Genomic DNA, 14,957 nt, shown 5'->3' with positions numbered 1-14,957 from the left:
TTTTCAACAATTTTTTTTTCTTTTAAGACAGAGTCTCACTCAGTTGCCCAGGCTGGAATGCAGTGGTGCAATCTCAACTCACTGCAACCTCCACCTCCCGGGTCAAGTGATTCCCGTGCCTTAGCCTTCCCAGTAGCTGGAATTACAGACATGTATGACCACGCCCGGCTAATTTTTATATTTTTAGTAGAAAGAGGTTTTTACCATGTTGGCCAGGCTGGTGTCGAACTCCTCACCTCAAGGGATCCACCTGCCTGCACCTTCCAAAGTGGTGGGATTACGGACATGAACCACCGCACCCTTTTCAACAATCTTAATGATGTCTTTCGATGAACGCATGTTCTTAATTTTAATAAAATCTAATTTATCAGCCTTTTACTTTAAAGCTTATGCTTTTTGTGCTCCACTTAAAAAATCTTTGCCTACACCAAGGTCATAAGGTTATTTTTCTTATGTTATCTTTAGAAGTGCTAATGTGTTACTTTCATACTCAGACCTATGAGCCACATGGAATTCATTTTTATGTGTGGTATAAGGTAGGGGTCAAAACCAATTTTTTCCCCATATGGCTATCCAACCCATCTAGTACCTTTTATTGATAAAACCATCTTTTCCTCACTACACAGCAGTAACATCTTTGCTAAAAACCATGTGGTTGTATATACATGTGGGTCTGTTTCTGTATTCTCTATTCTAGTCTTACCTTGACTTCTGAGCAGCAGCTGAACATTATTATTTCAGCATAACCCTTACTACAATTCCATGGCAACTTTTTTGGTCTCACTCTGTCGCCCGGGCTGGAGGACAGTGGTGCAATCATGGCTCACCGCAGCCTTGACCTCCTGGGCTCAAACGATCCTCCCACCTCTCAGCTTCTTGAGTAACTAGGACTATAGATGTGCACCACCACATCCAGCTAATTGTTGTAATTTTTGTAGAGATGGGGTTTCACCATGTTGCCGAGGCTGGTCTCAAATTCCTGGGCTCAAGCAATCCTCCCATCTCGGCCTCCCAAAGTGTTGGGATTACAGGCGTGAGCCATGGTGGCCCATGCAAATTTTAATCTTTCTGATTTTATATTAATAATAACTTTCACTAAACACTTACATTTTGTCTAGCACCATTCTAAGTGCCAGGGATTATCTCATTTAGTCTTCCCCATAATTCTGAGTTAGATATTATTATTCCCCTTGATGTCAGGGAACATTGAGGTAAGAAGAGGTTAATTCTCTCCTCTGGAATATGGACTGTGTCCCTTCTCATTTTGTTGTTATACAAACTACTTTTGTGGAGAAGGATCAGAAGTATATGCAACTTTAGGCAGTTACTGTAAATATCTTTAAAGCTAAGTTGTGTTTATGCAACAATAGGCATAAATAAAGCTTAGCTCTTTTAGTTTTTCATATAGTCAGTAATTTGGAACTGGAAGACACTTGAGAAACTGTCTAGTTCAAACCACCATTTTATAGCTGAGGAAAGAGAATTTCAGAGTAATCACAGAAATGCCCAAATTTCCATGACGCAGTAGAGGCAAAGATGAGACAAGAACCCAGTTCTCCTGCTCCTATTGCAGTGCTCTTTCTGGTATACCACAACTGTCTCTCATCACGCAGTGAGTGTGTTGGATCACTGGGACTTCTTAACTGGCTTCCAGGTTTACCTTGGTGCCAGATACTTGAGGATGCCTGACTGGTGGGTGCCAGATTATCTTGGCTTTCATGAGCAAGGAAACTGGAACCAATCAGTAGAGCTGGAAGCTGATGAACACACAACAGTCCAAATTCGGTTTAACAAGGTGCACTGAGACATCCATGAAAAAGAGAATTTCCAAAGCCCAGACCCCACAGAAATCAAGCTAGCAAGATTTGAATGGAACATAGGAATAAGACTTAGAGGGTGGAGCTGCCTCTCCACTTAATCTTTCCACTTAGATTCTGTGTCCTCAAAAAGGAACTCACTGGCAAGCATCCCAGAAGCCCACTTCCATGCCAGAGCCCTCGCATGACTATTCAGTTATTTGGATTTTTTGAGTCAAGGTACAATTCAGTAAAAAATGATCATACAACAAGGACAGTTAAAATTGTTCACTCACCGGCTGGGTGCAGTGGCTCACGCCTGTAATCCCAGCACTTTGGGAGACCAAGGCGGGTGGATCACCTGAGATCAGAAGTTCGAGACCAGCCTGGCCAACATGGTGAAACCATGTTGTAAAAATACAAAAATTAGCTGGGTGTGGTGGCAGGTGCCTGTAGTCCCAGCTTCTAGGGAGGTTGAGGCAGCAGAATCACTTGAAGCTGGGAGGCGGAGGTTGCAGTGAGCAAAGATTGCGCCATTGCACTCCAGCCTGGGCGACAGAGCAAGACTCGGTCTTAAAAAAAAAAAAAAATTTGTTCACTCGTCAGTGCCCCAGATGAATGAAGAAGACATGCATTTCCTTATGAGCTGACAGATCTACAGAATTTCCCATTTCTCTTCCCAGGTTCATTATCAAGGGCCCTACTACAAAAATAAGGTTTGACTGAGATCAAGTACTTGAGTTGCCTGGAATCTGCCTGAGGTTGGAATGCCCTCTGACATAAAATACTGCAAGAGGAAAATATTCAGTGTTTCAAAGTGGGGATTAGAAATAACTTCACAAAGCTGGGCGCGGTGGCTCAGGCCTGTAATCCCAGCACTTTGGGAAGCCGAGGTGGGTGGATAACCTGAGGTCAGGAGTTCCAGACCAACCTGGCCAACATGGTGAAACCCCGTTTCTGCTAAAAATACAAAAATTAGCCGGGCACAGTGGCGTGTGCCTGTAATCCCAGATACTCAGGAGGCTGAGGCGGGAGAATTGCTTGAAACCGGGAAGCAGAGGTTGCAGTGAGCTGAGATCACACCACCACACTCAAGCCTGAGTGACAGAGCAAGACTCCATCTCAAAAAAAAAAAAAAAAAAGAAAGAAAGAAAAGAAATGACTTCGCATGGAAGAGGAACGTAGGAGTAACAGCATTCGAAGCACTGGGCATCATGAAGATGTCAGAGACAAAACCCAGAAATGTATCCAAGCAGAAAATTGCCCTGAAGTGGAATTTTTCTTTTCTTTTTTTGAGACGGAGTTTCACTCTTGTCACCCAGGCTGGAGTACAGTGGTGCGATCTCGGCTCACTGCAACCTCCACCTCCCAGGTTCAACCAATTCTCTCACCTCAGCCTCCTGAGTAGCTGGGATTACAGGCGCCCGCCATGCCCAGCTAATTTTTGTATTTTTAGTAGAGACGGGGTTTCACTATGTTGGCCAGGCTGGTCTCTAACTCCTGACCTCAGGTGATCCACCCGCCTTGGTCTCCCAAAGTGCTGGGATTACAGGCGTGAGCCACTGTGCCCAGCTGGAATTTTTCTTTTCCAAGATCTACTGATGAGTGATCAGGGTTCCCCTCTAAAATACAAAGTGCAGATTTTATCCACTTCAGTGAGCTGAATCCTGAAATGCTGCATTTCAAAAGGATGCCCTTCCTGAAAATTGAAGACTGTACCATGGGAGGCACCTCACATTTAATTAGGAAAGTTTTATCTGTTAGCTGTTGGAAACATAAAAATATGTAGCTTAAAAATAAGATCTACATGCACCATTTAATTTAACAAAAAACTATGCTTTAAATCTACATATAAAGTTGACTTTCATTTTTAAACTGTCACCTGATTTCTGAATTCCGGTCCCTTGGCATTATCTCCATATATCAACTTAACCTCCCAACTACATTCCCAAGAGATGAAAATTAAAAAAAACTTTTTTTTTTTTTTTTGAGATGAAGTCTTGTTCTGTCACTCAGGCTGGAGCGCAGTGGCGTGATCTTGGCTCACTGTAGCCTCCACCCCCTGGATTCAAGCAATTCTCCTGCCTCAGCCTCCCGAGTAGCTGGGACTACAGGTGTGTGCCAGCAGACTGGCTAATTTTGTATTTTTTAGTAGAGACGGGGTTTCTCCATGTTGGCCAGACTGGTTTCCAACTCCTGACATCAGGTGATCCACCCGCCTCAGCCTCCCAAAGTGCTGGGATTACAGGAATGAGCCACTGTGCCCGGCCTAAAAACAAACTCTAATTTCCAATGTCTCATCAACATGGCATTAAGATCTATCTGCTACCAAAGGAATACTTAGATTTTTATACTATCAAATTTCTATTTCTTTTCTTTTTTTTTTTAGATGGAGTCTCGCTTTGTCACCCATGCTGGAGTGCAGTGGTGCAATCTTGGCTCACTGCAACCTACGCCTCCCAGGTTCAAGTGATTCTCCTGCCTCAGCCTCCTGAGTATCTGGGATTACAGGCGCGTGCCACCACACCCAGCTAATTTTTATATTTTTAGTAGACACAGGGTTTCACTGTGTTGGTCAGGCTGGTCTCGAATCTTGACCTGGTGATCTGTCTGCCTCGGCCTCCCAAAAGTGCTGGGATTACAGGCATGATCCACCGCACCCAGCCCTCAAATTTCTATTTCTATTTCTCCCAACTTATAGGTGAGCACTGCCACTGAAGAGATACTTGGTGTTTGTTTGTTTATTTATTTATTTATTATTTAACAACACCAAGAGATACTTGGTGTTGTTAGAGACAGTCTCACTGTATTGCCCAGCCTGGAGTGCAGTGGCGCCATCTTGGCTCACTGCAGGCTTGAACTCCCAGGCTCAAGTGGTCTTCCCACCTCAGCCTCCCACGTGGCTAGGACTACAGATGCGCATCACTATGCCCAGCTTATTTATTTATTTATTTATTTATTTATTTATTTCATTTTTCTGTAGAGACTGGGTTTTGCTATGTTGCTCAGGCTGGTTTTGAACTCTTGGCGTTAAGTGATCCTCCTACCTTGGTCTCCCAAAATGCCAGGATTATAGGTGTAAGCCACTGCAGCTAGCACTGTACTTGGTGTTTAAAGGCATTTCTTAACTAGTAAGACTATTTGCCAATATAACTAAAGGGAAAAAAAATTGGCTTTTAGATCACAAATTTTGTTTTACTACCATGTTAGGGTTCATTCAGGAAGTTAATTTTATCAGAAAATCAGCACTTATTGAATTTGAAAATAGCAAGGATACAGGCAGGAGGGAGGTGGAGGAAATGACAAGATAAAATGAAGACATGAGCTGCTGTGGAAGCCTGTAGGGATGAAAAAAGAAGAGCAGTGCGGACCACACAAGACACCTGGCAAGGAAATAAGAGGAAGGAAGTGAGCTTCACATGGGCCAATTCACAGAGCTGAAGTAACAGCAGCATGAACATAAGATAAAGCCAATGATCTTATAGGTACCACTGAGACATGACAGATGGAGTGAAACACTTGAATGGAATAAGGGAAAGGTATGCCCAATTCCAAAGAAATAGACTTATTTTAGGAGAGAAAGTGGATGAGATTTATGTCAGGATATAAACCCACAGGCAACCCACAAAACAAAGACAGAAGTACATGGAAATAAAGGGGCAAGGCAAGAACCAGAAAAAGGAGTGAAACACTGAAGGTATGCAATAGGTTGCCTGGCTAGATCTGACTAGACCAAACAGTTTTAAAATGCAGGGTACCAACCAGGAAGTAGAGATATCCAAGGTACTCAGGAAGTAGAGATATCCAAGGAACACCCTGCTCTTAGGAAATAAGCAAAAAAGAGAATTAAATCCAGAAGTAATGATGGTTATTGCTATATCCAAGACATGAAGAATACTTGCTGGTAGGAGAAACAGGAACAATGCATTCTGCTAGGAGGAAAGGAAAGTTCTGCGGAGGTTGATGTTGTTCTTAGGCGATTTCATCTGACAGAAGGAGGCAGGGAGGCAAGACCTTGTAAGCAGAGGGAAAGGAGCAGGCAGAGGCCTGGAGGCAGGAAAGGGCACAGGAGATCAGCAGAGCCTGCAGTGACCAGCCCCCACTGTGCGTGTGTTAAGGGAAGCAGCACTGGGAAGTGGGGTGGCAGGAGAGGAGGCTGAGGACTAATCTTAAAGGGCTTTGGTAACAAAGATCTGCTAAAGAACTGCAGACCTAACCTTTCAAGCAGAAAAGCTACATGATCTGGTCCTTGTGCATGCCACATAGGAAAGGTAACTAGACAGCAAGGTGGACGGGAGACAGTGAGGAGGGAGGGAAATTACTGAAAAGACATGACAACAGTCTGGAGAGGAAAAGGAATCAAATGTGATTCCAAGATTACTTTGTAAAACTTTGGTTGATTAGACGCCAGCCGATGCCATCATAAAAGCAAGGGGCGGAGAAGAAACAGGCTCAGAGGGACCCTTGTCCTGCTGCCCCTCCAGCTCTCCCTCCCAGGAAACTCCCAACTTTGGTCTTGAACTCCTGGCCTCAAATGATCCTCCCACCTCGGCCTCCCAAAGTGCTGGATTACAGGTGTGAGCCACCACGCCACGCCTGAAACCTCCAAGAATGGATCACTGCAACCTCTGCTCCCATACCTCGGAGGCTGAGAATTACTGAAGAAAAATCTTATTATCCTCCAGACTTTGTAGGATTCAAACCCAGACATACCTGAGCAGTGTTTGCCAATGCTTTGTCTGATGGATTCCTGGTCAGTTCCCTATACTATCTGTGATGTGTGCGTGACATGGACATATATGTGTGTGTGCGCGTGCGTGTTCATCCACGGTTCCTCGCTTATGATTCCTACAGCCCTTATTACAGTCTTTTGTTAAAATGTTGGGGAGCTTTAGGCCACTGAATCTCTCTGACTTTCTCCTGCCCTCCTTTCACCAGCTTCTTTTTCTCCCCAAGACAGGACTCTAATCTTCCCCTCTTCCCATTAAAATGTTCTCTGACCTACCTTGTCTGACTGTGGGTTGGAAGACTTCCATTTCAAAATGGGTCCTGCCCTATAGCCCGGAAGAGGGAATGCTGCACAGAGAGGCCAAGAAGCATCTGCACAGGCCTTGCTGGGTTTCTCCACTCAGTCTGTCACTGAGATCAAACGCTTTTTGCCCAATCACATTTCTACATGGGTGTCCATGCTTCAATCATGGCTATCGAATGAAGCCTCCATAAAAGGCCCAATAGGACAGGGTTCAGAGAGGTTCTGGAGAGCTGAACACACGGAGGTTCCTGGAGGGTGGCATGCCTGGGGAAGGCATGGAAGCTCCACATCCCTTCCCCCATATCTTGCCCTAGGCAACTGTTTATCTGGATCCTTTGCAATATCTTTTATAATAAACCACTAAACTTAAGCGTTTCCCTGAGTTTTCCGTGAGCCACTCTAGCAAATTTATGAAACTCAAGGAGGGGGTTGCAGGATCCCAAACTTATAGCTGGTCAGTCAGAATCACCAGTAAAACAACCTGGAGCCTGCGACTGGCGTCAGAAGTGTGAGGCAGTCTTGTGGGACCAGGCACTCAATCTTTGGGATCTGATGCTATCTCCAGGCAGAGAATATCAGAACTGAACTGGAGGACACCCTGCTGGCATATGCTGCAGAACTAATTGCTTGCTTGGTGTATGGCAAAAAAGCACCCAAGTATTTGGTCATAGCAGTCTTCTGTGTTGATTGTTGCAGGGTGGCATCAGGGGAAAGGCAGTCTGTGTTGTTTTTTCCCACTCAGACTATCTCCTTCACCACTCCGTCAGCCCTCTCAGCAGTGTTCGGCTTTCTACTTCACAGTGGAAGCGGGTATGGCCAGGTGTGATCCTTCATCAGCAGGGACATCAACTATGTCTTGCCTCTCTGTCTCATAGAAAGAGGTGTTGTGGCCAGGTGCGGTGGCTCAAGCCTTTAATCCCAGCACTTCGGGAGGCCGAGGCAGGCAGATCACAAAGTCAGGAGTTCGAGACCAGCCTGGCCAATATGGTGAAACCCCGTCTCTACCAAAAATACAAAAATTAGCGTGGAGGCATGCTCCTGTAGTCCTGGCTACTCAGGAGGCTGAGGAAGGAGAATCGCTTGAACCCAGGAGGCGGAGGTTGCAGTGTGCAGAGATTGCACCACTGCCCTCCAGCCTGGGCGACAGAGCGAGACTCCATGAAAAGAGGGGAGGGGAGGGGAGGGGAGGGGAGGGGAGGGGAGGGGAGAGGAGAGGAGGTGTTCTTCCTCTATGCCTTGGCCTCACCTTCCACTTATGCTCTGATTCATCTCCCACCTTCTTCTTCAAGACCCTGCAAAACGATCAACTCTTCTCATGCCTGTGTTTTCAACTTTTCCTTCTCTGTCACCTCCTAGCTCTCAACATAAACATATCAAATATCTTCCATCTTAAAAGCAAAGAAAAAAGCCACCTTTGACCTATGTTAGTTAGCAAGTGATGAGTGGTGAGAAAAAAAAATGGAAAGGTGGCTAGGTGAGAAAAAAAAAATGGAAAGGTGGCTAGGTGATGGGGGAGGAATCAGAGGCAGAATGGCTAGGAAAGGCTTCACGGAGAAGACGACCAATCAAACCTGAAAGGGAGAGATCAGCCATGTGGCTTTGCAGGGAAAGGGGAAACCAGGCACAGGGGACACCAAGTGCAAAGGTTGTAGAGCATGAGAGGGGCACTGATGCCTAAAGGGCTGGGCAGTGAAAGATGAGTTAAAAAGGCGACTGGAGAAGAAAAGCCCACATTTAGTGCCAAGAGCAGGCAGGGTCCTTTGAGTCCAAGGAAGAGTGAGTGAATTTCAAGGAGGAATAGCAGACTAAAGAGCCAAGTGCTGTAGAGACGCTTAGTGAACTGAGGCTGGGGCAACCTGTTGCAGCCAGCATTCTGAAGCCATACCGTAAAAGGGATAAGGAATACACGGGAAGTGAGAAAGCAACGGGAAGTGAGAAAGCAACAGCAAGTAAAGACAACTCTTCCAAGGTGTCCTGACAGACACAAGTGAAAGTTCTGGAGCTGGAGCAGAGTATGGGAAGGTTTTATAGGATGAGGGAGACTTCAGTTGGTACAGCAAGAGGAGGAAGCAGGACAAAGGGAAATGTAAAGGGGCTGGGGTGAATGATTGCTGGGGAAAAGTCTTCCCAGAGGTGAGAAAAGAGCCCAGGGAGAGGGTCTGGCCTGGCTGCTACAGATATGCATGAACCTTTTCACTTAGAAGCTCCAGGGCTCTCACATGTCCCGTTTCTTCCCAGTAGCAGGTCCAGTGACTTTATCTCAGCCCTTTGCTCTTTAAAACAACTACCACCCCATCCTATCCTTCAGGTTTTCTAGCCAAAGCCTGGCACACAGGGGGACACAAGAATTTCTGGTTCCTACTTCCTCATTGCCTCCAAAGGTGATCAGTCAATATAGGAAATTCTCAGCAGGTGACAAACATAGCCATTTGGGGAGCCAGAGAGTTTATTAGGAATTCTCCGAAATCCTTAAAGGCACTGCTCCTAGACTCTCACTCTATTCCCTTATTGCTATGGGCTCCTAGGAACAGAGCTGTCTGCTCCATCCTCCCCAAAAAATGTCATGCAGGCAGGCTGCAGAGACAATCCAGGCAGGAAGACTGGTGCTTCCTTGAGCACAGCAGGTAATGTGCACCCCAGAGGCCCCTTAGGCTGGATGCTGTTCTAACTTAACCAAATATTTTCTATGCAGATAGTGGGACAGACCCTTCTTTTTTTGAGTCAAATGGCTGCACTCTGTGGGGATGGGAAATGTGAGCGGGCAGCAGAGCAGAGGGCTGTGCACCCGGGGCTGTAGTTTCATGGTTCAGCGAGGAAAGCAGCAAGGAGGAGAGATGGACACGAGGGATGTGACTATGATATCCAGCCAGGCATTCCATAAAGACCTCTGCTAAATTGTGGTTAAGGTGTAAACTCCAATTTCCAGAAAGCCTCAAGGATAAGTGGATATGTTTATTTCCTCTCATTCATTTATTCACTCACTCCTTTTCCCCTAGTGGTTTTTGGTATGTCCACAAAGTTGTGCAACTATCAATTATCTAATTCCAGAACATTTTCGTCACCCAAAAAGAAACTGAAACCCATTAACCATCATTCCCCATTCCCATTCATTCATTTCTAAGGCCAGGCTAGGGTAAGCCTGTAAGTTCAACAGCAGAGTACACGTTAGAGAATACAACTTTAGAGAAACAAGATGCTGGAGAAGTGAAGTTCAATTTCCTGCAGGATCTGCTGGGAGCCTGAATCAACGAAAAGCGAATAAAGGTCCTAGCTTGTCAGGCTGACAATTTTCCCTCAGAGACTAAGGCAAAGCCACAATGCTTGACTAATTGAAGAGAATGGGTAGCTGTTACTCTGAAGCCAGTCCTGCCCAATAAGGAGGAACTGGCAAGGAGAGAGCAGGCCCTGATAGCCAGGGAGGTGAAGTCTGGATACAGGCAGCCATGTACTTCAGACTTCATAAAAGCAGAAGTGACTCCATGACACGGGAGATGGGCTCACACCTCATAACCCACTGGACACCAAAGAATATTTAGGATGCTAAGTTGAGGATTTCTGACTCAGAAGACACATGATAACTGTTATCTAGTAACTGATAGGTTGTCAAATGAGACACTAGATTTGTTCAATAGGGGCCCGAGAGGCATAAAATGGGACTAATGAGTGGAAAATTACAGGAAGAGGGCAGTGTTTCAGATCATTACCGGGAAGGATTTCCTAATAGTCAAGCAATCTTAAGGCAGAATGAATTGCCTCTAAGGTAGAAAGTTCAAATGCAGTCTGGACATTCCATAAGTGGATGCAGTGGAGGTAATTCGAAAACCAGAGAGTGATCTGACAACTGTGGCATTCCCACACTTGAGCGTTGAGGTCAGCTGTGAGGTATGCCGCAAGTGATCTGTACAATAATAAAACACTGAGGCACACGATTTACTGTCTCCAGATTCTGGGTTATCACTATAACGCCACTCCTATTCACTTACATTACTAAATATTTTCTTGAACAAAGGTGAAAAACTCTACATTGCTGGGTAATGCTCATCGGAGTGTTCTCCTGAAGTGTGTTTTTAGGATAAGAAAAGTGGAGAATTACCAGGTTGGAAACCAGTAGAATCCCTTCCAAGCTGAGATTTCACGAAGATAGGTGGCACTCTCTCCTCAGCCTGCAACCTAATTATGAGCTACTGGTAGACAGGTGGTCACTGTGATTTGCTGAATTGATCACTGGAGTGTCTCACCCGACAGACACTGGTAACAATTCCTGGGAGTACATCTGAACTCTACCAAAAGGGAAAGTAAGGACTAGGTATGTTATATTTGTCTGCTTTTCACAGAATGGTCATTCAGATAATTTTAATGAAACCAACGGAAAGTTAAACTTTACACTTTAAAAAAAAAAAAAAAACTACAGATGATATAAATAGACCGAGAAAACACTATTTGTTTTTTGAAACATTAAACATTTTTCCCCCTAAGCAAGAATGGACATGAACTGGTAACTACCTCAACCTGAACTTAGCCAACCTCACCCCAGTCCAAACTGGAAATGACTTTCCCTTTTCAACTCCTTGGATAAATGGCCCTGGCAGAAACTGTTGTCACAAAGGCCAACTGTAGAAATGCCACCACAAAACTGTTTGCCTGACCAACTCAGGCCTTTTCAGAGTCTTCCCTGACTCCTTTTCCATGTCCTTTTTCTCCTGCTCTGCCAAACTGCTCCTCAGGAATGCAAGAAAAACTAAGCGGATGGAAGGTATCTGATCACCTGGTGCAGTAGGCTACTGAGCGGCCTGTGATTTCTGGCACCTCATAATATTTTTGTATTACAAAATTTTTTTCATTATAAAACTATTATTGCCACATTATAAAAATTTGGAAACTAGAGAAAGGAAAAAAAATCACTTATGATCCCATCATTCGAATAAAATCACTGCATTTTGTTGCATTGCTTCCTCTCCTCCCGGGCTCTTTGTATATAGTTCCACGGGCTGCATCTATTTAGCTTGTTTATATATACCTCAGCTCCTCTACAAAGAATTTGCAGCAACTAACATAAACATCATCAGACAGACAACTCCATGCCAACATACTCTCTCCCAAACCAGCTTGTACTCCTGATTCCCATTTCTAACTTATGGGTTCCATCTCCCAGTCATCCAGGTTGAAACCTTGGCACCATCTTGGACTCCTCTCCCTCAACCCCAACATTCATTTCCACAGATTCTTCTGTCATTATCCCTTTCTCACATCTGTCCTTCCCACTCCAACCCCCCCTATTGATTTTGCTACCATCTAGTCCAGGTCCATAACTATTGCAATATTTCTCTAACTCATTTCCCAGCCTCTAGTTTTTCTCTTTTTCCTTGCAGTGCTAAATTATTTTCCTCTTTTTGAATGCTCTCTTGCTGAACAACATCTGCTTGCCTTTCCATTGTCTAACAAACAAAAAACACCATTTGGTCTGAAAATTTGTCCCGAATTTGTCCCCAATCTATCCTTCCTATCACATCTTTGACCACTTCCTCTATGAAACTTCTGCTGACACACTTGTGCCCTCGACATAAAACCGCAGTGTATGCAGTGAGTAAGGCAGGACATGTGCCTGCTCCCTGGAGTCCCTGCAAGGTGTAGGGTTCCAGGCCAGCTGAGACAGAGGAACAGGTAGTAGATGCATCCTTCTGCTATTATCAACTATGAAAATGGACAAAACAAATGAAGCAATTGTGTCTAAACATTACACAAACAGTAGAGGTGTGAACCTAGAGGTAAGGGAAATATGAGGAATGAGGTCCATGGTCACCTGGCTTTCAGCCTAGGGGCACTTTCCACACTGTGGCTCAGGAAAGTGGTGTCTATATGCCGAGCAGGTATACCTAAGCCTCTGCATGCAACAGAGATTGCTAAGAACATAAGAAATCAAGCCAGTACTGGCTTTTTGAAGTAGGCTGCTTCAATTTTGGATTTTAAAAAGATATAATTTCTCTAAAATTTCCAGGGGAGCTTTTCTCTTGTTTCTTTCAGTTTTCTTTCGCTGAAAATATTGAGGCTGGGCACAGTGGCTCGTGCTTTGGGAGGCCCAGGCAGGAAGACTGCTTGAGCTTGGGAGTTCAAGGCTGCAATGAGCCACTGCATTCCAGCCTGGGTGACAGAGTGAGACTCTGTCTCTAAAAATCGATTAATTAATTAATTTTTAAAAAGAAAATATTGAGCAATCTTGCCCATAGTTTCAAGGAAGATAAAACCAGTCTTAGGCAATGATGTCTTCCATCTCTCAGCCTTCTATCTACTAAGCTTCCCCATCTATTATAGTAGAGAAGAGATTACATACGGAACCTACGGCGTTCTGTGTCAGTGGGAGATATGAACATCTTTGCAATGTTTTAAAAGACTAGGCCACTAGGCCATCAATGCTTGGTGACAGACTGAAACTGCAAGGGTGGATATCCACATTGGGCAAATGTCAAAGGCCATGTTAGTGCCAAGGCCATCTCTGAGGATGACCAAAGCCAAAGCAGTCACCCAGAAGCCACCCTAGAGAGGGGCAAGAAGTAGGTAAAAACTAGAAGCAGCACATCTGGGGCATTAGAAAAGGGATTGGGGGTGCTGGGCATGGTGGTTGACGCCTGTGATGCCAGAACTTCGGGAAGCTGAGGTGGATGGATTACTTGAGCCCAGGAGTACCAAGCCTGGGCAACATGGTAAAACCCCATCTCTACCACAAATACAAAATATTAGCCAGGCTTGGTGGTGCACACCTGTAGTCTCAGCTACTTGAGAGGCTGAGGTGGGAGGATCACCTGAGCTTGGAAGATTGAGGCTGCAGTGAGCTATGATCATGCCACTACACTCCAGCCTGAGCAAAAGAGTGAGACTCTGTTGAGAAGAGGAGGGGAGGGGAAGGGAGGGGGAGAGGGGGAGGCAGAGAAGGAGGGGGGATTGGAAGGGTTCACTTTTCTCATATCCTACACATTTTTCCTTTGAGAGTCAATTGCTGCATTCCCTTCCTCCAACTATAATTTCCAAAGACAACTAGCCTCAATCCCACTTCTACCTGCTCAGTAACATCCCAAAAGAATGTTTAAAGAGCTCTTATCAGTTTGCCTTTCTCAACTTGCTGGATAGATGAAAACCTACTGGGAGTAGCCCAAGCTTCTACAGCTCAGCCCTAGAGAGGCAGTTCTCAGGGAAGGTGTTCCTGCTACCCACCAAGAAGCATGTCTTTGAAGAGTACCCCTTCAATCACGTTATTTGGTGTTAAATTCAGGTAAAGAACCCTATGTCTCTCCCAAGCAGAGCCCTTACAAGCTTTCTTTCTGTGATACCTTATGCCAACACTGGAACTATCTGAAGGGCCAAGGCTTGGAATTCATTCTTTTGCACTCACTGTTGCCCCTTCTGAAGCCCAAGAAGAGTCTAGTGGGAGGACATTTCTCATTCTCACCCTCACCAATGTCACCACAGGAACACAATCTTAAGGTCACATAGTTGTAAAGGCTCAGAGGCCTATGATAAGTTCAGGCACAAAGCAAACCTAGCCTTGCACAGTATGCTGCCCAGGCAGCACAGGGCAGCCAGGCAAACCACACAGGCGTGCAGACTGCCTGCTACCCAAGATGCTATAGAAATTTCCACCCTACCATCAGCGAGTGGCTTGCAGGAGAGGGCATCATCGAGGTCTCGGGCGGTTGATGGGTCAATGGTGAAGATACAGTCTTTTCTAGGAAAGAGTGAAGAAACAATTAGCAATGCCACAAATAATAGCAACTTTACCCTACCATAGCACAGCTTTAAAGAACAGTGAATTTTGCATATGTGCTCTGTTAGGGAAAGTGAAAAATAACTTCTATGAGAATGAGATCTTTAGTTAAATGTGAGACTGGGAAGAGACAAATGGGTGAGTGACTTTCTCTTCCTCTGTGTGAACTGGCACCTACTTCTCCTTCACCCCAAGCCAGAAGAGATGTGAGTGGGTGAAAATCAGGCTGCTTCCATGAACGAGGCTTCTCAAGAAGAGTTGGCCAACAAGAGGGGCAAGTTACTTTGGTAAATTACTCTTCAATTTACACTTTGGTAAAATATCCTTCTCCAGTGGCTGATGGGAAGCTGCCCTTTAAGGAACTCTATGAAGA

The 14,957-nt window shown here is 45.0% G+C and overlaps 1 protein-coding gene across 4 annotated transcripts in view; it reads right to left on the bottom strand.

Annotated features, from left to right (window-relative positions):
- The window catches only part of DIS3L2 (DIS3 like 3'-5' exoribonuclease 2), a 373,065-nt gene that overhangs the window by 111,941 nt on the left and 246,167 nt on the right, over window positions 1-14,957 (bottom strand). For all 4 annotated transcript variants that reach the window (XM_054477505.2, XM_054477506.2, XM_054477507.2 and 1 more), the window contains exon 10: window positions 14,466-14,545. In XM_054477505.2, the coding sequence (XP_054333480.1) occupies window positions 14,466-14,545 (80 nt within the window). The remainder of the gene's footprint in view (window positions 1-14,465; window positions 14,546-14,957) is intronic.

The sequence above is a fragment of the Pongo pygmaeus genome, chromosome 11 (genome assembly GCF_028885625.2).
Source record: "Pongo pygmaeus isolate AG05252 chromosome 11, NHGRI_mPonPyg2-v2.0_pri, whole genome shotgun sequence".
Taxonomy (NCBI): Eukaryota; Metazoa; Chordata; class Mammalia; order Primates; family Hominidae; genus Pongo; species Pongo pygmaeus.
Note: the sequence above shows the minus strand (reverse complement) of the source record. Positions and strands in the feature narration are given on the sequence as shown.